Source organism: Lagenorhynchus albirostris, chromosome 13 (assembly GCF_949774975.1).
Source record: "Lagenorhynchus albirostris chromosome 13, mLagAlb1.1, whole genome shotgun sequence".
Taxonomy (NCBI): Eukaryota; Metazoa; Chordata; class Mammalia; order Artiodactyla; family Delphinidae; genus Lagenorhynchus; species Lagenorhynchus albirostris.
Window position 1 is genome coordinate 438,286 of NC_083107.1, and position 24,084 is coordinate 462,369.

At 44.8% G+C, this 24,084-nt stretch overlaps 1 protein-coding gene and 1 long non-coding RNA gene across 3 annotated transcripts in view; one reads left to right on the top strand and one right to left on the bottom strand.

Moving 5' to 3' along the window:
• SEPTIN10 (septin 10) overlaps window positions 1-20,025 on the top strand; it is a 52,550-nt gene extending 32,525 nt beyond the window's left edge. For both annotated transcript variants that reach the window (XM_060168689.1, XM_060168690.1), the window contains exons 6-11: window positions 3,255-3,416; window positions 5,022-5,118; window positions 6,471-6,639; window positions 12,742-12,874; window positions 17,925-18,112; window positions 19,950-20,025. In XM_060168689.1, the coding sequence (XP_060024672.1) occupies window positions 3,255-3,416; window positions 5,022-5,118; window positions 6,471-6,639; window positions 12,742-12,874; window positions 17,925-18,112; window positions 19,950-19,965 (765 nt within the window). In that variant the 3' untranslated portion in view covers window positions 19,966-20,025. The remainder of the gene's footprint in view (window positions 1-3,254; window positions 3,417-5,021; window positions 5,119-6,470; window positions 6,640-12,741; window positions 12,875-17,924; window positions 18,113-19,949) is intronic.
• Window positions 913-21,668, bottom strand: LOC132531115 (uncharacterized). Its single transcript, XR_009544018.1, has 3 exons — window positions 21,518-21,668; window positions 17,276-17,364; window positions 913-1,093 (listed from the first exon to the last, which is right to left on the bottom strand). It is a non-coding gene; the product is annotated as an uncharacterized LOC132531115 (long non-coding RNA).
• Window positions 21,669-24,084: the final 2,416 nt, after the last annotated feature.

The window sequence follows — 24,084 nt, forward strand, 5'->3', positions numbered from 1 at the left end:
AAAGTCTCCAGGGTTCTCCTGTGACCTCTGATGGTGTGAGGGATGCAGCTCCGTTACCTGGCTGAGCATTTCGTGAGCTAGGACTGGGAAAGCAAGGGCATCTGGCCACTGCTGCTTTCTGTACGGAAGTCGGTGTGGAAGGCACGCGGGCCAGCGGGTGCAGCGTTGGTGCAGAGACGGGCTGGCTTCTGACCAGTGCCACAGTCCCCAGGCTGTGACGGGCCTGGAGGAAGCTGATGTGAGAGTCTGTTCACCTGATCGGATGTTCTGACCATTTAGCCGGTTGTTTTCATAGTTGAGTCTGATACAGGAAACCCATCTTATTCAAGGGACATAAACGCAAGAGCGCACAGCTCTGGCTCAGGCTGCGCTTGTCTGGTGGCGGCAGAGGTGCCTGCAGTACTCGCTCTGCCACCTAATCGCCCCTTGTTCCTGGCAGGTTTCTCCCCTCCGAGCGTCCGTCTCCCTGCCTCTCAAACCAGAACCAGGAGAGTATCTACCTCGAAGGCAGGTGTGAGGGTGGACTAAATCGACAGTGTGTCTTGTTCTTACTACAGGGCTCCACGGCTCCCTCCACGTGGAGAGTTACCTGCTGTGCGGGTGGTGCCACGTCCCCCTCCGCCAGGGCCACTGTCGTGGCTGGGCCAGCCCTCTTGGTTCTTAGGGTCCCAGGATGCACATCAGCAACAAGCCTCAGGGGACCCCGAGGAGCAAGGGTTGTCCCTACGGGTCCTGAGGGCACACAGCACACTCAAGGCCACAGGGTGGGGTGGGAGTGGGGGGGAGGGAGGGAGAGGTCGTGAACCTGGGCTCAGCCTCTATCAGGGTCTGAGGGTGAGGCATCTGGGGTTTCACAGGTTCCCCCTTTGGTGGTGACTTTAAAGCACTAGCGTGCAAATTGGGGCTGGCAAGGGAGAGGCAGGTTGCTCCAGGCTCGGCCATCTAGGGTTTCTGAAAGGGGGTCCTCCAGGCAGGGCTGCCCGGTTCCTTACGTGATGGTAGCCAGTAGCTACGTCCGCAGCTGCCGTGGGTTTATTCGAATGGATGTCTTTGAAATAGATGCCTCAGCAAAGGTCAGTTTCAGGCGCATATGCTACAATCAAAAAGCTTAACGTCATGTATGTACACTGGCCTGCTTCTGCTATTAATAGTGGAATCAATTAGAAGTTACTAACTTGGCATAATTTATTGAATATCTATGTATCAATATTATATGATACCAAAATCAAGAATTTGGCATCAAATTTTTATATACTTTGACTAACTTATCTTCAAAGCTGTTTACCCACAATTGCTGAAAAGTTTATTTCATGGATAGTTGGAAAAATCTTTACCTCCTTTGGAACGTATTTAAGACCAATAAATCCAAATGTACACAGTAAATCAGTGTGAAATTGGAGAAGAAAAATACATTTAAGAATAGAAAAGGAATTATGATATTTAGTTTTCACTTTCATTCTGAGAATTACATTGATAGCTCACTCTCTGGGCACACATGACTACTTAGCCTGAAGTCTTTCACTAAAAACGAACTAATAACCCAAAAGACCTATAAACCCCTGAATTTGTGGAGATATCACTCTTCGGTGGGGACGTTAATCATACAGAACTAGCGTCGCAGGTCAGTTGGTCTTCAGGACCCCACATCTCTTCCTCTCAGGCCAGTGATAGGACTTTTAAATAATGCTGAGAAAGGGGGACTTCCCTGGTGGCACAGTGGTTAAGAATCCACCTGCCAGTGCAGGGGACACGGGTTAGATCCCTGATATGGGAAGATCCCACATGCCACGGAGCAACGAAGCCCGTACGCCACAACTACGGAGCCTGCGTTCTAGAGCCCCGCGAGCCACAGCTGCTGAGCCCATGTGCCACAACTACTGAAGCCCATGCACCTAGAGCCTGTGCTCTGCAACAAGAGAAGCCACCGCAATGAGAAGCCCGTGCACTGCAACGAAGAGCAGCCCCCGCTCAGCGCAACTAGAGAAAGTCAGCGTGCAACAATGAAGACCCAACGCAGCCAAAAATAAAATAAAATTATTTTAAAAAAAACAATGCTGAGAAAGTTATTCCTTTGAGTCGTGAACGTTTTTAGTTGGTATTCGTAAAATCTCCTTCTTTCAACATCTGGGTAAGAGTCTGACAATGGGGTGCAGGTCAGATGAAGTCATTGGGAGAAGGGACCTGCTTAAATGAGAGGCAGAAGGAGGCCCTTGGCCTGTTCCGTAGGTCTGCTGAGATCAGTCACCCTGATTAATTAGTGCTTAGAGTATTAAGAAATAAAAAATTCTTAATAATTATGCAGTGGATTTCAGCTCACGGCTTACATTTTATTTATTTTGTGTATGATGGAATTGTCAGAGACTGAGAGAAGAAAATGTGAGATTTCTAAACCTGAATTCAGATGAAAGATGAACTTTATAAGAGCTGTGCTTTATTTATGTATGTATGGATGGATGGATGGATGGATGGATGGATGGGTGGATGGCTGCGTTGGGTCTTCGTTGCTGCGCATGGGCTTTCTCTAGTTGCGGTGAGCGGGGGCTACTCTTCGTCGCGGTGCGCGGGCTTCTCATTGCGGTGGCTTCTCTTTTTGTGGGGCATGGGCTCTAGGCCCGAGTTCTCCAGTAGTTGTGGCACGTGGGCTCAGTAATTGTGGCTTGAGGGCTCTATAGCGCAGGCTCAGTAGTTGTGGCGCACGGGCTTAGTTGCTCCGCGGCATGTGGGATCTTCCCGGACCAGGGCTTGAACCCGTGTCCTCTGCATTGGCAGGCGGATTCTTAACCACTGTTGTCACCAGGGAAGTGCCAGAGCTCTGCTTTTTAAAAGCAGTTATTGTAAGGCCAGCATTTGTAGGAGTGGTTGTATACGATTATCTGGTAAAAATGAAGCCAATGATTCTACGTCAGGAGTTGGCAAGCTTTTCCTGTGAAGGGCCAGGTAGTAAGTACTTCAGGCTTCGCAGGTCGTGGGCCTCTGATACAACTACTCACTTCTGCTATTATAGAATGAAAGTGGCCATAGGAAATATGTAATGTGTAATGAATGGGCCTAGCTGTGTTCCAGTAACTCTTTATTTATGTAAACAGGGAGTGAGTGGACTGTAGTTTGCCTGTCCTCTGATCTAGGTCAAGGAAATTTGTCAGGGACTGAGTGGTTTTGAATGCAAAAGCTTCAGGATTAAAAAATAAATCCTTAATAAATAAAATTTATTAAAAAATAAATCATGAGATTTTGTTTCTCTTTATTCTTAATAGGTGAACATTATACCAGTGATTGCCAAAGCAGATGCAATTTCTAAAACTGAATTACAGAAGTTTAAGATCAAGCTCATGAGTGAATTGGTCAGCAATGGTGTTCAGATATACCAGTTCCCAACAGATGATGAAACTATTGCTAAAGTCAATGCTTCAATGAATGTAAGCTCTTAACTGAATATTATTTCTGTTTTACATATGAAAAAAGTGATTTATAAGTAAGTAACGCTGCTACTAATGTATTTTCACTTCTGTCTTCCAAAACAAGGTGAATTTTGAAAGAGTCCAGTATAGGGAAATGTTTTATTTTCTAGAGTTGGAAAAGTATAATGAGAATATATTTTTGAGCATTTTTCTTTCCTCCCTACTTTCACCTAAATGAAGTGATACATCCGTGAGACCGGGCTTCATCTTTTGTGGAACCATATTTAATTGCCTTAGAAAGATTCCTTTCTGTCCTGTCTTTAAGAACATGAGAAGACATTACGGCCTCCCTCAGAATGCTTTAGGATCCTAAAATCTTTAAGGAGAGCTTTCTAATCTGGTACTGAAGCTCGTTCTCCCTTACAGGGTCACAGGTACATATGAAATATTCACATACTTTTTTAATATTTTAATACAGAATATATTTAGTATATTTTAATTATACATAACTTAATGTGATTGAGGATGACTAAGTTCTTTGTGTTACTTGAGACTACCAGATTTCTTAAATACTTGGTTATATTTTGACGGATCATGGGTTTTGGAGTCAGACTTTACCATGTGTTCTTGTGGGAATTATTAACCTCCCTGAGACTGTTAACTTATCTATGAAATTGGGTTAATAATACCTGTCTTAAGGGTTGTTGTGAGGATACAGCTTTGTTCACTGCCTGACACAGTGACATTCAGTACCTGTTTGTTCCATTTCTCCCCTTTTTTCTGATTTTTTCATACTTTGTTCATATTAAGATACTTAAATATATAGAAAGCTGACTAATGTAAAGGGAAGTGATATTAATTTCTGTGTGTTAAATTGTCTTTATATCTAATTTGTTTTTTGTGCCCACCTGGAATAAGTTTTCAGAGGGGTACAATTAAGAGACTAAATATTGTCAATTATTAAATATTAAACATGATACTGTTTACATTAGACTTTTCCCCTACATTAATCCTCAGCTTCAGACAGGACGGTCTACTCACTGCTATTAAATCCAGCTATTGTATCTTTGTTCAAAATCTTCTCCTTACTATGCTAGTTCTTCCTATTCTGCTTGATCCATCTCCAGTTTGGGTTGTGTCTTCCTGCCCAAAGAGACCTCTCCCTCCTCTAAATTTCTATAACATTTGTATTTAGCATTAGTTTGGGACTTAAATATTATTTTATATTTGTGTTATATATGTAGATATACACTATATATATACACTTTGGTTATATGGGGGGGGTGTGTGTGTGATTTCCTCAACGTTATCTTTGTCTTTTAGGACCAAGATAATAATGAGGGAAATGATACCTGTGCTAGAATTCTGTTTTTGTATTCTTGCAGCAAAATAGGAATACGTGTGGGGCATGCTCAGTAAATAATTCTCTCTCTAGGGCCTGAAGATGACTCTGTAGAACAGTTGGCATACACGTGAACAGCTGTGAACACATATACACAGGGCACATTTTAAAAGCTGAGGCACAGCAGATCATTTGGCTTTAACACATTTGTTATTTAGTAAATTTTCTCTTCTCTGTTTTTACTGGTATGAGATGTGATTGATGTCCTGGCTCCTTTCCAGGGACACTTGCCGTTTGCTGTGGTAGGAAGTATGGATGAGGTGAAAGTTGGAAATAAGATGGTCAAAGCTCGCCAGTACCCTTGGGGCATCGTACAAGGTAAAGGAGATAAACGAGGATATGTGCGCTGCCTGACAGCCTGAAAGTTGAATTTAATGTGTTCTAGGAGGTGATGCTGATTTGGGGTTATGATTGGCTGTCAGAAGGGTTGGCTCTGTTCTGTTTTAGCCACGTCTGCAGAGGCGCAAGGCACAGCCTCCCTACTTCCTGTCTTAGATCACGTTACCTGCCCAGGTGCACCAGGACGTTCAGAAGGTGGGAGTCACTGGTCGGGTACTTTGAACAAAATTTGAGCGTAAACAGTATTGTTTAAACATAGTACGTAAACTAAGTACTAGATAATTCTGTGACACAGTAAACCACTTTGTAAATTTATATATTTTTACTCATCAAAGTATTGCCAACTATTTCCCAAACAAACCAGTCAGCCAAGTAATAATTTTTAGCATTTGTCTAACTCTACAATGAGTAAGTAATTAGCACTTGACTGGCTCATTCATTCATGATGCCAACTAATGGGGAATGGATTACCCCTGCTGGTACTGGTTTCCCAGTGCTGCTTTGTGTGTGTGTGTGTGTGTGTGTGTGTGTGTGTGTGGTACGTGGGCCTCTCACTGTTGTGGCCTCTCCCATTGCGGAGCACAGGCTCCGGACGCGCAGGCTCAGCGGCCATGGCTCACGGGCCCAGCCGCTCCGCGGCATGTGGGATCTTCCCGGACCGGGGCACGAACCCACATCCCCTGCATCGGCAGGCAGACTCTCAACCACTGCGCCACGAGGGAAGCCCCAGTGCTGCTTTTTTTAAGTTGACAAATTTTGTAATTAGTGGAAAATATTGACAAAGCTTAACATTTTTAATGTATAGAAAATATAAAGGCAATAATTGTACTTAAAACTATTGATCACAGTAACACGTGACGCAGAATCACAAATGGTGTGGCAAGCATTTGATGTTTACAGCAGGCTCAGGTGGTGTTCTCGAGTGTGCAGAATTTACCACCTTGAAGTTTTAGTGAAAAAATATTACATACTCTTTTCAGGCGGTATGTGAAACGTCCTAAGGATGGTTTATAAACTGTTAACAAAATACTAGTGAAATGATTGGAGCACATGGTACAGAATAGAATGTATTTCTTTCCTATTTCCTGTTTATCCTTGGCTACTAAATTTAAGCAAACCTCTGTTAATCAATATCGCCTATAATTCGGTGTGTGTAATACAAGAATTGCTTCCTTGGTTACTTGTATGAAACAACCATAGCTGTTAATCAGACTGATCATTTCGCTGTTTGGGTTATTTCAAATGTGTTTTCATTTACTCGTCCATTCAACAAATACTAATTATATGTCAGGATTAAACATCAGTGTTGCTGTTTTCTGTTTTCCGGCTAGTGGAAAATGAAAACCACTGCGACTTTGTCAAGCTCCGGGAGATGCTCATTTGTACGAACATGGAGGATCTGCGAGATGAGACGCACACGAGGCATTACGAGCTGTACCGGCGCCGCAAACTGGAGGAGATGGGCCTCACAGACACGGGCCCAGAGAACAAGCCGCTCAGGTGAGCAGCCAGGGAGGGAGGTGGGGTGGGCCTCTCCGTCTGCCCAGGATGACAGAGTCTCCCACATCGGGAGGTGGCGCCACCTGCTACGATTAATGACTCTGCTCTCCGTGCCGCCCTCGGAGGTCTTTGTCCTTACCCGACTCAGGGAGTTCGAGTAGAAGGGAGGACACAGGGCAGAAGCCCAGGATTTCAGCATCCGCTGAAGTGAGTAACCAAAGGAAAAATCTCTCATTATTTGGTTTTATTTTTGTATTTATGTGAAGAAGGTGAAAGAGTATTGATGATTATTTTAAAAACCTGGACTATGAATCATATTAACTACAAAGCTGTTGTTTTTTATCCTGATGAAAGTTTTGGAATGACTAAACTTAGGAAAATATCTTGTAAAGGAAGCACTAGTTACGGGCCAGCTCTGGTAAAGCGATGATTTTCTCTGCTGAAGAGAAAGCATCTAGCATTGGCTTCCCTTCGTGTTTCCCAGGAAGCTTCACTTCTCGCTCTTTCAAGTCTTTGGGTGGTGAGGGGTCCCCACGTGCCTGAAGGAGACGCGGATCCTGAGTGACAGCAGGCGGGGCGGCCTTGCGTGCTGGAGGAGAGGGATTCAGGTGCCTGGTGGCTCAGTCATCAGTCACCTGTGGAGGACTCAGAAATGCAGGTTCGCAGTTTCCGGGTATGGAGCCGAAGAATCACGTTTAAATGAAAATTCCCACTCAGCCCTTCAGCAGACACTTCCTGCTGGTCACTGGCCAGGTGTGCACCGTGGGTGCAGAGAGGAAGATGCTCTTGCCCTGTGTGGTGATCAGGGTCTGGGGGAGTGAGGAGGCCCGGGCAGGAGGCTGCTGTGGGCATCCAAGTACGAGCAGACAGGGGCCTGTGCTGGCGTGGCAGTGGCGGAGGTGGTGAGAAGCATGGCTACCACATGGGGCTGGAAGGTGACGTCAACATGACTCTGATGGTCTGGATACGGATGTAAAGGGAAGAGAAAGCCAGGGTGGTAGCTGCAGTTACTGTTTCCACCTGAGAGCCTGGGCGAGCGGTGGTGCTGTTCATTGTTATGGGCAGGACGGGAAGGGGTAGGCTTCCTGGTGGGTAACTGAGAAGCTTGGGACATGTTACATCTCAGTTGATCATTAAATCTTCAGGTGAAGACTTAGAGGAGTTTATTTCATAAACGAGTCTGGAGCTCGGGGAGAAGTGAAGGCTGAGATGATACTTTGGAGTCAGCAGTGAATAATACTGCATCTAGTGTTCGCAGTGCTCTAGGCTAAGTGCTGGTGAGGTAATACTGAATGAGACTAGTCCTGGCTGTCATGGGGTTTATATTCTCACGGGGAGGGAGGCCAAAACCAAACAACTAATTGCACAATGAATTATGGTTGTGAAATGTGCACGAAAGGAGAGGTGGTGTATCATGGGGGGAGGGCATCCGGATTTAATCTGGAAAATTAGGGAAGGCTTCCTTGAGGCACTTATTGTTCTGAGCTTTTACTACCTGGGGAAAACAGAGGAGACATATGCAGAGACCTGGAAGGCAGAGAGAGAAAGGCACCTTTAAGTCTCTGCAGGAAGGTCGGAGGAGCAGGGCAGCCTGGTGGGGATTTGGTCTTTGTCCTCGGGGAAAGACACAAAGTTTGAAGCAGTGATACCGATACGGTATCTGCACTTAAAAGATCACTCTTGGCTGCAGTGTGAGGGAGGGGTCGGAGGGTGTGCAGAGGTGCTGAGGAGCTAAGTACCAGCAGCAAGGACAGAACTGGGCGTGTCTGAGAGGCGCCTAGAAGATAACAGTGAAAGAACTTAGTGACTGTTCAGATGCAACGAGGTAAAGGAGCAGAAGATGCCAAAAGAAGACTTCTGCTGGCCTGGATCAGTTCGGCAGGCAGCTGTACCCCTCACAAGGTAGTGTCTCTGGAGGCGCACTGGCTGCTCTGTGGGGCAGGATGGAGGTCGTTAGCTCAGCTGGGACCTGGGGACTTAGAGTTTCCTCTGAAACATCCAAGTGACAGTGTCACATAGGCACTTTGGCTGTTTATCTGGAGCTCAGAGGAGAGAGGAGAGGGCTGGGCCAAAGGGATGAACTTCAGAGTCACAGACGCTAAGAGGTGGTTAATTGAATACTGCGCATGGGTGAGATGCCTGGAGAGAGAAGTACATTTGGAAAGAAAGGTGCCTTGGAAACAGCCTTGAGTCCGTTGAATGTGTGTCAGCAGAAGAAGCAGACAGAAGCGGTTGAGAAGCCTAGGGTAGAGGAAGGAGGAAACCAGCAGGGTCATGTCGCGGAAGCCAAGTGAAGAGGGTCTCAAGAAGGAAGGGAGAGGTGGCCGTGTTGAAAGTGAGAGGGTTTTGCTGTGGAAGTACAGCAGTGTGATACAGTCCAGTTGCTCCCTTGACCGTTCTTTGACAATAATGAGGAACACGCCATCTGAGTCAAAAAGGACGGCACAGGCCAGGGCGTGCAGATTTTTTTTTTTTTTTTTTTTTTGGCGGTACGCGGGCCTCTCACTGCTGTGGCCTCTCCTGCTGCGGAGCACAGGCTCCGGATGCACAGGCTCAGCGGCCATGGCTCACGGGCACAGCCACTCCGCGGCATGTGGGATCTTCCCGGACTGGGGCACGAACCCGCGTCCCCTGCATTGGCAGGCGGACTCTCAACCACTGCGCCACCAGGGAAGCCCAGGGCTTGCAGATTTGAAGGGAGAAAACCAGTTTCATTCATGAACAAACCATTTCCAGCCTTCCTTCCAGGAAGGGGGATGTCCAGCGGGCCCAGCTTAGGACACGTGCCCGTGTTCTGGCTGGGTGGGTGTGAGCCTGACTGCCCGTCCCACCAGAATGCATCCCGCGGGAAGAAGTAGCTCTCCAAAGGTAACCAGAATAATAATACAACAGGAGAGAGAGATGGTGGGCGGGCACTCAGAACAGCCGTTTTTTAGCATTTCCTCAGTTTGGGGAGCGTCTGCCCACTGGACAGGTGAAGAATGGAAAACTGGGAAAGGAGGCTCTTCAGTGGAGGCCAGGTTACAGAGTGGGCAGGAGCAGTGGCTGCAGGTTGCTTGCAGAGGACAAGCAAGAAGGCCGGGGGCTCGAGCTCAGTGTGAGGGAGGCCCTGCCCACCTGCCTGGGAGCTGGTGGCCCTCTGCTCTGCCCAGGCCTGCAGTCCTGATGAGATGGGATTCCTTGGGTCAGGCGCAGCAGAATCTTCTCTCCTCTTGGTGCTTTCTCATTTGTGAATAAATTATTTGATAAAATTCCTGTAGTTCTTTATAGCCTGAGGTCTAGGAAGGTTTCACCAGTGTGGTTTTAAGAACTTGTATTCTGTTTTCTTAGGAATCTTCCCATTTAATTTGGGATGTGTACAACAACAGTCACTATAATTTGGTTGGCACGTAAAATCTGTCCCTCAGTATTGTATCTATCAATAAGAACAGTTAGTTACATGAGCCTGTTAGGCTGCGCTCTGCTCTTTATGGCCCGGCCTTTTTCTCTGCAGCCCCACAGTGTCTCCATCTCTGTTTCACTTGAACGGTTGTGCTGAGTCATGGTTTGTGTCCCCACGTACCCACACCCATCTCATGCTTGTCATGAGGTCCAGGGGGTCGGCATTATGTGTACCCCTGTAGTCTTAATTAACTGATGTTTACTTATTTAAACTTCATGAAACATGCTTTTATCAACCTCAAATCCCCAAGTTATTTTAGATGAACAAAACCAGTCTCATTTACCATCACTGAAGTGCTCTGGGCCCTCAGAGTCTGGAAGGGAGATTTGTGTGGTATTTTAGAGTTTCTTAAGTGTTTGGCATAATTTTTTGTGTCATAAACTTTGTGTCTTTCTGCACTTGGTCTGTGGTGGACGCTCATCAGGCCTGTGAGAGCTGCACCTGGAGCTCGGAGGTCCTGAGTGAGGGGGACGCAGCGGTTTTCCTGATGGGCACGAGCAATCAAGGATGCATTTTCTTCCTCTTTCATTTTCAGCTCTGCCTTCAATCAGTGATGTTTGCAACTAGGGTAGGATGCTGCATTAACTATCACGGCAGCAGGAGAGCTCTTTTTCATTCTCAGATCCATGGCAGTCAACAGTGGTTGCATTAGTTTCACAGCCACTCCTTGCAGGCCCTCTCAGAGTTTCATTACCACCTTTTGAAAGACAGTGCGGTCTCTTTCCTTGCAGTTGGCTCTGTGAGTTTACCTGTCACAGTGGGCGTGTGTGATGGATGCAGAACACGCGGGACCAGTGTTTCCTCTTTACCTCTTGCTGAGGCATCACTGTAGGCGGGATTTATGCTGGTTAGGGTTACAGGCTTTGGAGCACGTCTGATCAAGTTCCAGCCCCAGCTTTGTACTTGCTAACTCTGTCCCTCTGTGCAGGTGACTTTACCTCTCCGAGCGTCGTCTTCTTACCTGAAGGACAGTGTTAGTGCTTTGTTCTTCATGGCGCTGCGGGAATTAGTGAGTCCAGACCAGTCCCTGCTGGTAGCAGCTATTCCGCAAGTGTTTGGTCTTTTCTCTTTGCCAGGTGGCTTGATTTTCCTCCTGAACAACTCAAGTGCTTGTGTAAGTAAATTAGTGAGAACTTTTTAAAACTTTGATTTGACATGATTTAAATACATTATTTAAACTAAGTTTGCCACTAAAGGCTATCAGTCCAGTGTAGGACCAGTGAAATGTGGGCGAAGGTGACCTGATCGATTTAGAGGCTTCTTTAAAATAAGACCAAAACAAACACAGAAAAACAAAAAACCTTATAAAAAGTAAAATGCCTCGAGATTAGAGGCATTTATGTGGTTACCTAGGGCATTCTGTACATTTATGAACTTTGCTCTTAAAGATAATGTGTAGGATTGTTCCTCCTTGGAATACATGCTCTGAGTACCACACACTCATGCTCAGCTGTAAGTGCTATGGTGTAACATTTCTTCCTTTGTTTTTCCTTAAATTTATACAGTTCTAGCCATGAAAGATTTCTCCAGTTATAAGATTAGTAAAATTCCTGAATTTCATCACATTTTAAATCTATTTAGCTATATTTTTATAAGTAATAGAAATTTCTAACTGTGACACAGCTGGAAAGTGAATCTGTGTTCCCTGTTAAACCTTGGGGATATTCTCCAAGTGAGCTGAAATGGAAGGGCCCTGCATTGCCGGATTCTTCTGTGGTTCTTCTGAAATGCCATGAGTAAGACAGGCAGGCACTGGCCGTGGAGTTCCAGGACAGTCCCTGCGCTGCTTGGTTAAACTGGCTCTACTTCCCTGCAGTTTCTATCATTAGGTGAACATCTGTGAAGAAACCGAAACATCTGGAGGGCTCTACTGGATAGCTGGGTTATGGAGATGCTGTTAGGAGAGAGAGGCAGGTGGGGTGTAAGTGCCAGGAAGAGGTATAAAAAAAGAGCCATGGAAGTGCTTGGGAGGAGTGCTTGGATTCCAGCTGGGGAGACTGGAGAAGCGAGGGACAGGACTAGTGAGTAGAGGGAGGGCTGGGAAATGGGCAGTGGCTGGAGCATGAAACGTGTGGCACGTCTTAGGAACAAAGGTTAGGTTGGTACAGCTGAAACCTTAGGGGGATTGGGTCTGTTGGGCCAGATTGTGAAGTTTCTGAAGTGCTGCTATCCTGTAGATAATATAACTAATGCAGAGGAAAAAGATAAGGAGATGTCTGTTTTTGGTGGAAAAATCTTAGGAGTGGCAGGAAGGACGAAATGAAAGAAAGAGGAACTAAAAGCCTAGAGCTCAGCTGGGAGATTATTCCAGTAGCGAAGGCAGAAAAGCACAAAGATCAAGTTGGGCTGAACACGGTGTCTGTAGAAATCAAAACAAGACGGGACTGAAGTGATGTCGGGGTCTTAGGCTGAGCCCCCAGAGCCTGGTGATCGGACGTGGCAATGAGGGGAGGGGAGGAACCAACAGAGGTGGAAGGAGGAATCCATCTGCGGTGAGATGAGCACCTCTGGGAGCACCGGCAAAGCAGGGACCCGCAGACAGATCCGCGCTCCCTGGAGCCACGTGTGCTGTGATGGTCACGGGGCCTAACGCGGACCGAGTGTTCGCAAGTTTGTGATGTAATCTCGCTAATATGAGAGTACCATAAATAATTTTTCAGTCTTCAGGAGACCTACGAAGCCAAAAGACACGAATTTTATGGTGAACGTCAGAGGAAGGAGGAAGAAATGAAGCAGTTGTTTGTGCAGCGTGTGAAGGAGAAAGAAGCCGTATTGAAAGAAGCTGAGAGAGAGGCAAGTGCGCTGGTTTGTTGGGATGTGCACTTATTTGGGGTGTCCTGTTAACCTGGGGATAATTATCTCAAGAATTCCGAGATGGTTTTGAAAACTAGTTGTTCCTTAAAAAGCAGCTGTTGTATTTTAACACATACTCTTTGGATGCAGACTTCCAAAAAAAAGCATAGGCTGGAAACAAAAATTTTTGCTTTTTTGAACAAGGTGTCTTCCATTAGAAGTGGTTTATCGAGGACTTGTAAAGGACTAGGTTACTAAGAAGCGTTTTAAATACCTTAACCAGGAGCCAGAAGTGTTTTAGCTGTGGCTTGATAACGCCTTTTCTGAGAGTTTTGAGTCCTTGGGATTGTTGTTTGAAGTAGGTGACTCTGTAGCCTTTGAGTTTGAGGTCAGGCTTCCTGGAGGTGGGTGGTCTGGGCAGCCTGGGCGCAAAACCATCCGCAGTGAGTTTGGTTTGCTTCTGGTTCTCCAAGGATCAGTTTTAGTTTTACTTGAGTTAAGGTATTTTCTGTAGACTTTACTGTAATGGCTGCTTTTAAATAAATGGCCACATTTAAGATGAGGGTCAAAAAGGATGAGCTGCAAAAAGGAATCTCTAAGAGAAGACAGAAATGTTAATACAAATGAACTTGCGATGTAAGAGTTCCTGAAGAGTTATTTGTAAAGTAATTTAATGCTACAAATTTATTATTTTAAGTACCCTTATAGTACTTGCTATTTCAATAAACTCTGTAGTAAGTGGTTTTGTAAAATAATCTATCTTGTTTATAAGTTGAATTTTGATCTTTATTTTGAAAAAGTTCAAACAATGGGAAAGTGAAAGTACGGGGTACCTGTGTCCCTCCCCACACCTAGATTTAGGATAGACATTTTGCTGTCTTTAGTGTGTGTGTTTCCCTGGTCATCTGAAAGCTGGTTGTAGACATCACAACACTTTATCACAGGCACTTTCATGCATCTCTGAAGCTCAGGTGCATTTTCCTCCATAACCACAGTACCAGTACTACACCTAAGAACAGGAATAGCATGCCACAGACTCTCCTAATCCCCAGTGCACAATCAAATTTCCCCACTCGTCCCAAGATTGTCTTTTATTGTTGCTTTCTGTTTGGTGATTTTTTGTTTTTGAACCAGAATTCAATCTTAGGTCTCATATTGCATTTGGGTGTTCTGTTTTGTTCAGTCTCTTATTTGAAAACAGTTCCTAGTTTGGAGTTATTTTTATTTATTTAAAAATATTTATTTATTTATTGGCTGTGTCGGGTCTTAGCTGTGGCACGCAGGATCTTTCGTTGCGGTGCATGCATGGGCTCCTCTCTAGTTGTGGCACACGAGCTCAGTAGTTGTGGCATGCAGGCTTAGTTGCCCCACGCCATGTGGGTTCTTAGTTCCCCGACCAGGGATAGAACCCGCGTTCCCTGCATTGGAAGGCAGATTTTTAACCACTGGACCACCAGGGAAGTCCCTGGAGTTATTTTTAAATACAAATATTGAGGAAGGAGTTGTGATGAGTAGGAAATAGGGTGCTGATTTTTCTTTTGATTAGTAGATGCTTCTCTTGTAAGAGTTTCTCTCTCATACATCATGGTTCTCAGTTTCTCCAGTGAGGAGAGAAGATGTAGAAGTGGTTTATAGTTGAATTTTAATTTTTCAAACCCCACATAAGAATATTTTGCTTAAATGCATATTGTTTAAAAGGAAATTGAAAATTCAGAGTGACCAAATGGTTGAAAGAAAAAGAGAAGTATTATTTGTCAGTAGGTGCTTCATAGATGTTTATTTTTGTGATTCAAGCGGTTTCGTGTTAAGATTATATTAAAACTAATGAAGTTAGTTTAAACCAAGTTGTCACAAGAGTTCTAAACTTTTAGTTATATAGGTTTAGAAGCAGATTACTGGCCTGTTTCATTAATATTACAATAATATTAGTAAGTTCCCTCATGACCAGTTTCATCCTGCAAGGCTGGTACGTTAGAGTCAGGTCTGGTGCAGGGCATCTGGGGGTCATCTTCACTCGCATAACTCAAGAGCCATCAGTTAGGACTTCCCTGGTGGCGCAGTGGTTAAGAATCCACCTGCCAATGCAGAGGACACAGGTTCGAGCCCTGGTCCAGGAAGATCCCACATGCCACGGAGCAATTAAGCCCATGTGTCACAACTACTGAGCCTGCACTCTAGAACCCGCGAGCCACAATTACTGAGCCCGTGCTCCGCAACAAGAAAAGCCACCACAATGAGAAGCCTGTGCACCGCAATGAAGAGTAGCCCCCACTCACCGCAACTAGAGAAAGCCTGCACAAGGCCACAAAGACCCAACACAGCCAAAAATTTAAAAAAAAAATTTTAAAAAGAGCCATCAGTTGAAGGACCAAGGAGGGCCATATAATCTACCGTCAGTGTAAGTGCAGTTTTAGAGGGAAAGGAGGCTTTTTAGTAGTTACACTGGACAATAGGTAGGTGTAAACCAGGTCTCTACTGGGCAAAGTGGGACATTCAAAGCTAGTTACATCAATAAGATACTGGCAGGTAACCCAAAACGTTACTTAAGTCTGTATTAGATGGCCTTGTTATTAAAATATCCTTGGCAATTCACCCTTTGTATGAACTTGGCGGATTTTCATGTATAGTACAGAGTTAGCTGAAAATGCAGTGAACGTCAGGTAACTAGAGTAGGCAGATGCACAGGACAGATAGCATGTCAGGATACTGTTTGAATGGCATCTTTGTTAACATCATCCTGCATGCACAGCCCTTCCCCACCACAAGAAAAAGTGCACTTTATATTTATCCCTCAGGTGAAGTGCATGACCAACATTAAAATGTTACTACTTCTGAATTTTATAGGCAAGTCTGTTTTTTGGTTAGTTGTTCACTTAGTATTTATGCCTCTCCTGTTTCTAAAAGTATTCTAGATAATTTTCAGTAAACAAGTACAGCTGCACTAGAACCTGGACGTGGGGAGTCCAGGATGAGCAGCGAGGTTTGCACTCAGTGCAGCTGAGCCGCAGCGCTGGGTGCTTGTCAGTGACACTTCCGGGGTCTCCAGCCAAGTACAGAGGTCAAAGACACTGACTAGTTTGGCAAGAGAGGAATGTTGTCTCTGGTATTCACTTTTTAAAATGGATACTTTAAAAAGGATCACTGAGCAACAGCATGTATAGTGTCCTTAGAAGCAGGTTTACAAGAGACAGCAGCGTACCACATTGGCCATAGAGGCTTCAGAGCATCCGTGAGTAGTTTAACAGCACAGAAGAACTTGAAAATGTGTCTGAGTTGAAGGCCTTGTAGTGAATATTGGAGCTGTGAGCGAGCGCTTCCTGCAGGTGGAGCAGACTGTCACTGACGAAAGCCATGAACTCCACAGAATGTGAATAAGTCACATGCCCCCTGACCCCTTTCTAAGACGTTTTTCTCTTCATAGTTTTCCTGGAATTTTTAGTCAACCTCATAAATGATATATGAAGTACTCCATAACCTTTCAGGATATTTAAGGATATAAAGTGTGCACCCTCCGTTTAAGTGTCTGTCAGAGATGTATCTCTGTTCACATAACGTAAATCTGCCCTGTGGCCTCTCTTTCCAGGCGTCACCCGCCTGGAGCTGCCCCGCTCCTCTCCAAATCCACGGGGTGCACGCATGCTCAGAGAGCTGCCAGTCTGTGTATTCATACCACCGATTTATGTTTCTTTTTATAAAGAACATGCTTCCTTCCTTTATAAGGAACCACTTACATAAGCAAATACTAAGGAACTGATCCCTCTGGAAATGACATCCTCAGGAATAAGAGAATCTTCGGGCCTTACTTCATCTGTTTCAACCCTATCCTGTAAACTCTGCCATCAGGGTTGCCGGTTCACTCGCCAGCCCGCTCCGTATCTGGAACATCTGATTTTTATTAGGAAGCAGCGTAGCTCTCTGCTCTCAGCCTCTGATGAATTTCCTCAGTGATCATAAGCCATCTTTTCTGGAAACCAAGTCCTACTTTTTGTATAAATGTTAGCTTGCTGCCCAGAACTGAAAATACTAATTGAAAATTTATCTAACCAGACCAGAGAACCAAAAACAAAGCTATTTTTTGATGTAGATTCTAGATGTTGTGCTTGTGTTCTGGGCACCACAGCTGATTCGTAAGGAACCTGCTGAAGTCTCTAGATCTTTTTTCAGATAAACAACAGTCAAACCAGGGAATTCTCATGTTGTACTGTTATAAACTTTGGCAAAACTCATTTTAATGACTGCACCGAGTGTATTTAGCATAAGTGAATTTTAAAATGTTCTCTCTCTTAGAGACACAGGTATATTTTCCCAATTATGGTGTAAACCCAGCCAGTGCAGCTGACCCTTGAACCACCTGGGTTTGAGCTGCACGGGCCCATTTATACGTGGATGTTTCTCACTCACCGAGTCCACAGGACTGCACCGGTGCGTCTGTGCTTACGGAGCTGTGACACACGCGAATCTTCAACCAGCGGGGTTTGGCATCTTCAACCCTGCAAGGTTCAAGGGTCAACTGTATTTTTATGTATAAAACTTTAATCTAAATTCAGGACTTTTTGATTTAGTTTAGATTTCAAGAAGGTGAATGACGGTGGGAAAAACATAACAGATTTTAAGGTTCTTGATTTAAATTGACACTTGCTTTCCAAAGAGGTTCACCAGTATAGTCAAGAGCTATTTCACTACCACGTAGTAAATTTATTTGGAAAATAAGGGCTTTTTCCCCTCTTTTTGATAACTTGCTTTTGTAATTTGTCCCTCACTTTTATTAAGAATGGATTTTTGAAACTTTATTTGAAGAGGCTTTGTGGGGAAAATGTAGAGCAAAAGAAAAACTCTAAGAGGTCAAACGTTTAAAAAACTGAGGTTTGTGCATGAGGCTGTTTTTATGTTTTGTTCATGCGTTTTTTGCATGGCAGCTCATTCAGAGTTAAAGTTAGAGCAATTCCACATGTCACTGTGCAGGCCGCGTGAGCAGGGCTGCAGTGGGGAGGTGCCGGGGCATGGGCTGCCCCAGCACGTCCCTCAGCGGGAACCGTACTTCACTTCACAGCTCCAGGCCAAGTTTGAGCACCTTAAGAGAGTACACCAAGAGGAGAAGCTGAGGCTTGAGGAGAAGAGAAGACTTCTGGAAGAAGAAATAATCGCCTTCTCTAAGAAGAAAGCTACCTCCGAGATATACCAAAGCCAGCCCTTTATGACCCAGGGTGGTAACGTGCGGAAGGACAAGGACCGCAAGAAGTAAGCGCCCCCCACCCCGCGCCTGTCTCACTGCCCCGACCTTCAGGGCGCTTCACCCTGTCTCCTTACTCCCATCTGCTCCTGCAGCTAAAGCATCAGTTCCTTGAGAGCAGAGAGCTTGTCCCTCTTGCTGTGCTGATTCCCCACCAGCTAGAAGGGCACCTGGCACGTCTTCCGTGCTCTGTGCATCCTTGAGTGAAAGTCTGAAGTGAATGAACAAACGAAATAGAAATCTACAACACGTAAGGGTCAGCGACCTTGGGACACTGGCTGCTCCAGGGCACGTCTAGTAACTGCTGACCACCCCTCCCCCCGTTAGTTATGTCACATTTCATGCCTGACAGAGGCTGTATATTGGGGAATCATAGACATAATAGTTGATTAAAAAAAGTAATTCTTAGGTTTACTTTTTTAAAACAAATTCTGATAATGATTTTATGAGAATTCTTATTTTAATAAGGGAACCAGGCTATCGATTGGAACTCCTGTGCTTTGATGTCAGAACTTGTGAAACGAGTGGTGGACGTAAAGATGCAGAGGAAGGTAGAGAGGGCCCCCGTGCATCGGGGCGGCCTTGGTAGCAGGTGGGGGATGGTCCCAAGGCTTGTAGGTCTGGGGTATGTGTTAAAGACAACGTAACCAAAGTCTTAGAAAATAAGGGTTTTTTTCTTCCTTTTTTTCATTTATTTCTCCCGCTTAAATGTCCTCATCACTTTGCTTGTTTGCTCGCTCTGTTGAGCACCCAGCCCCCTCCACGTGGGGAGCTCAGGTTCTCCCGTGCCCCAAAGGGCAGCCCTCAGGTTTATGACCACATCATATTTCAGACTGGTATTTTCAGAATATTGTAAGTCACCTTCAAAAAGGTAGGAGAACATAACATCGCCCATGATGATAGCTTTCCATTTTTGAACTATGGAGAAGTAAATCCACACGGTTTTGGGTGCATTTAATTGGCCTCTGGATTTTATGGTTTTGGGGAAGAAGGAATTCTCATGTATGATCTTTTCACATAAGCTCTTCCAGGGAGTGGATCTCTGTTTTGTCCGTTGATGTATCCACCCCCAGAGCCTAGAAAAAATGAATACACTGAATTTCAAAAGGTTAACCACCCTCGTCATCTTTGTGGGGGGGACTGGTTCCAGGATGCCCCGAGGACACCAAAATCCACAGATGCTCAAGTCCCTCATATACAATGGCACAATTTTCGCAAAGAACCTATGCACATTTTCCTGTACACTTTAAATCATCTACAGATTACTTATAACACCTAATACAATGTAAATAGAATGGAAATGCTAGGTATAGAGTTGCCAGCAAGTGGCAAATTCAAGTTTTGTTTTTTGGAACTTTCTGTTATTTTTTCCCAAATATTGTATTTTCGATCCTCAGTCAGGTGAATCCGCAGATGTGGAACCCTCGGATCCATAGGACCGAAGTGTATAAACAGAATTTATAACTTGTTTTCGGTGTGCCTCGAATTAAAGCTGAGGGGTCTTTCACCTCATCATCTCAACTTAGTCCCGTGTTACTAGATTTGGACTCCCCTGACTTTATTCCGTACGCGAAAAACCATTTACAATCACCTTGTGGAAGTAAGGTATGGGCTGTTGTTTGCAAAATCAGGGCCAAGCCCATAGTTTGAGAGCTCAGAAAAATTTCCCCTCAAGAAATTTTGGTGTTTGTTTTTTCTTTTCTTTTCCAGAGTCCCATGGCTAGATATCCTATCATATCCTCGATGTACATCTGCTCTTTCTGTAAAAGCTTTGTAAAACCAGTGATTTTTATTCCTATACGGTTTTCTGTTGTACCAATCAAAAGGTTTTTTTTCTCTTTCCAGCTCCAATTTTATGTAAAACAAAGGTTCCACATCACAGAAGATCATCACAAGCAAAGTTATTAAACTGTGAGAAGTATGCTTTGATTTTCTTGCTGTTTTTATTTGCTGTATCACTTACGCTGTATCACTTACTCTATATCTGGCAAAAGGCCACAGTTGAAGTATGAGGTCAGTACATAAGCCAGGCTGGATGACGTTACTCACGCACTGTTAGAAGTTTAAGTTGTTGGTTTGTGATGAACCGAGATCATTTCTCCTGCTGCCCAGTGCTTGCTGTCACTTTGCTGTGACAAGAGTGTCGGTGCCTTTGAAAGTACAGGACTCGTTTATATTGCGGCTCTGATTGCATACATGTTCCAAGATGAACCTTTTGTGTAAACTTTTGGGAATATGTTTTAAAACGTATTATGTACCTGAAACTCTAAGCTCAATAGTTCTATAGAACTTTAAAATTTTTCATACAATTATCCAATTGGTAACATGATCGTAAGCTTTTGCATCAAATTACATAATATGTGCTTCAGTGTTGTGGTCCATGGGTTGTTGTGATGAAACAACATGTTTAAAGCAGAAACACTCAGGTAAATAAGCCCTCTTCTGGTGATAAGTACCTTTGGAACTGGGTGTCTTCACACTGTTTGCATGAGTCTGTATTACATACTTGTTGCAAACTGTCTTCCAGGGAAAATAAATAATAAAGTTGAATCATCTTATTAAAAATATTTCTTAAAAAAGTTACTATGAACATCTGAATATTAAAGATAAAAATTTAGATAATTCGTACTGTAAAGGATATTTGAATTCAGTGCCTCAGTATTTGCAGAACGATTTAATGGCTTCTAACTTTTTCTTAACAGTCATAAGTTTTCATTTTTTGTACTTGAATATTCTAAATGAAACTGATATTTACACCTGACAAATAAAATGTATCTACATCTTCACTAAACTGCATTTAAATTACTGTAACTCTTCTTTTTGCAAACCATGATCTTAAACATCTTACCAGAACTATGAGAATTTAATTATATGTTTGAATTATTTTAAGACAGAGGTATATTAGCAGTATTTTTCAGATAACAGAATGTTTTACTTAGCCCATGTCAGATTCTGAGCAGTGTATTTTTTTCATGAATTTGCATTAAGTTGCAAATAAAACCTTTCATTTTGTAGCACAGCTTATCTGGACCAACCCTTTAAATTCCATTTTTGCATTTCTGCAGTTTAGTAAAGTAAGTTACAAGCATCACAGAAAAAGCTCTGCACTTTCTTCTCAGGATCAGTAATGCCCAGCCTCTGGAAGGTGGGAGCGGGAGAGTCGGTGAGCCCCTGAGGGCAGGTAGCCTGGCTTCCCAAGCCCGGTCAGTGCTGCAGCGCTGAGCCTTAGCCCAGGAGCTTCGCGGCGAGCTCCGTGATGTGCTGCGAGTGGTGGTTGTTCGTAGCCTGTTACATCAAGCTGTGTATAAACAGCTATCCTGAACTTTCATAAAGTTACTTTTAAATGCCAGAGTGGTTGCTGGCATGTTAAAACAGTTATTCAATTCCTAGTTGAAAAGGTCACGGAAACCTACCTCAGACCCGGAGCTGAACAGAAGGGCCGTCACCTTGGGCTGCTAGTGACTCTGCTGTGAGGAAGACTTGCCACACGTGCACGTCCACAGTGTGAATCCTGAATTCACTTCGTGTATCTGGGATTCCACATAAGATTGTATCTTAGAAGAGTTGCACTGCAAAGAACAAAAATGTTTTTAAACAATTACAGTCCAGGCGGACCTCGGAGATAGTGCGGGCTCGGGTCCAGACCACCCAATGAAGCGAGTATCGAAATAAAGTCAGTCACGTGAATGTTGGCTTCCCAGTGCATGTAAAGGTTATGTTTACACTGTGCTTTAGTCTGTCAGGTGTGCGACAGCTTATGTCTAAAGAACAGTGCACATACCTTAGTTAATAATTGCTAAAAAAAGGCTAACCATCCCAAGCCTTCAGGGAACAGCAAGCCATGGTAGTAACATTAAGATCACCGATCACAGATCACCGTAACGAATATAATGATGAGGCAGTTTGAAGTACTCTGAGAATTACCAAGACATGACACAGACACGAAGTGAGCAAATGCTGTTGGAAAAATGGCGCCGATCAGCACAGGATATGCAAATACAGTGAGATCCGCCTGGATAACGCTCAGCTTCTCCTAATGAAGCTTATTAATTCTCCAGGGTCACAGAGTGAGGTATTAGCCACTGGCGCTTAAGTCAAATTTCCCGGGAACAAAATAAAGCTAGACATGTTTTATTTTTTTTCCATAAAGCATGTAAAACAAGAATTGCCTTTCACCGCCAACCATTAATCTTTGTACCGACGACTCTGAATTTTTAAGTTCTTTCGTACAGACTATGATTTCAGCTTCCGAGCACTACCAGGATGAGTACTATCTCCATTTTGAAGATGAACTCATTTTAGGCCCTGTTTTCCCGTTTGGCCATGAAATGGGAGCACAAACTGTTGAGGCCCCTGTGGAGCGGCCTGAGAAGGGCTCCTGCCCCTGGCCGTGGAGCGCAGGGACGCAAGGGGGTGCGTGTCACTGGGCCTTGAAGGACTGAAGCAGCTTCAGAAGCAGGAGGGGAGGAGGGCCACCCAGATACTTGGGACAGCAGGCTCCCGACGAAGCCTGTGCCCCCGGGGAGCGGAGAGGATCAGTGAACAGAGAGGACCGGGAAGACGGAGGCAGGGAACAGACAAGGGGTTCATAAGCCTAGCCCAGCGAGCAGGCGGAAGTCTGACTCACAGGCCAGATGCTCACGGAGCAGAGGGAGAGGTGTGTTGCAGGGGAGAAGCCAGGCCAGGGGCAGGCGGACTTGGACTCAAGTCCAGGCCAGGAGTCCTCCTACTGCATGTGCAGGAGGATAACTAGGTCACGTTTCAAAAATACTGACACACAAAGGAATACGTTGTGTAAAACCATGAAAATGTCCTGTCGAGCTAGAAATATAGAGGGAACAAAAATTCAAGACTGCAGGGACATGTTAAGTTGGGAGAGTGGGACGCATGCAGTGAGGAGGTTCTTGCATTAACTGGGAAGAGGATAAAAGTCCCGTCAGCCGGGTAACGTGAGACTCAGGAAGGACCACGTACGTGTGGGAACACATGTGCCTTTCAAGCCAGTAGAAGGAAAACTGGTCTCATAAATGATAATCCAAAAGGAAGCAAGGACGTAAAGGAAATAAAACAGGTGTGACAGCTAAAAAGCATTTAGTAATATGGTAGATTTAGACCCAAATAAATCAGTAATCACATGCTCTAATTTTTCTAGATAGAAGTTTTTAAAAACCAGCTGTGTCACTTTACAAGAGTGAGCCAAAGCTTTCTGTCCTGATAGGAAAAGGTACATCGTGTACACTGAGCCAAAAGCTGACGTGTAGCTACGTTTTCGGCAAAAGGCAGCGTTAGGGAAGAAGACAGCCCTGCTGGGGGGCGGCCTGGCCTCCGAGGCAGGAGGGCATCTGGCGGCTGGCGCAGGTCCCCAGACCCACGGCGTGAGGGGGCTGCGTGGCCACCGACGTTCGTAAAGCACGTGCAAGTGGCCACGTCAGCAACCTCTTCCTCTCTGTACATTTAGCCTCAGTAAGCCGGTCTTTTTTCTTAAAGGCTGAAAGTTAAAAGGCAAGAGCGGGGAATGAAAAAAGAGTGTCACTACAGATCCTGGGCCATTAAAGTGTCTTTGATAAATTAGAAAATACAGAAGTATCAACAGAAAATAATTTAAACAGTTAATTTACTGATATAAGAAATACAAAATTTCTTAATAAAAGACAATTTATAATTAAAATCCCCCTACAGTTTGGGCCACGAATCCTCTCACGTGTCTCAAGAGGAAAGGCATTTGACCAGCTCTCCCGTGGTAGGTGGGACACTGCCGCCACCCCAGAGATGCCCATGCCCTCGGGCCAGGCGAGTGTGCTTCCTCACCTGGCAGCAGGCTGCAGAGGGCCTGAGACCGGGAGGTGGTCCTGGGTGGTCTCGGGGGGCCCGCTGGAGGGACGTGTGGCCGGCGAAGCAGGGTCGGAGGGGCAGCACTGCTGGTTGTGATGCGGAAGAGTCCCTAAGCCTTGGAACGTGGGCGCTTCCAGGGGCTGGAAAC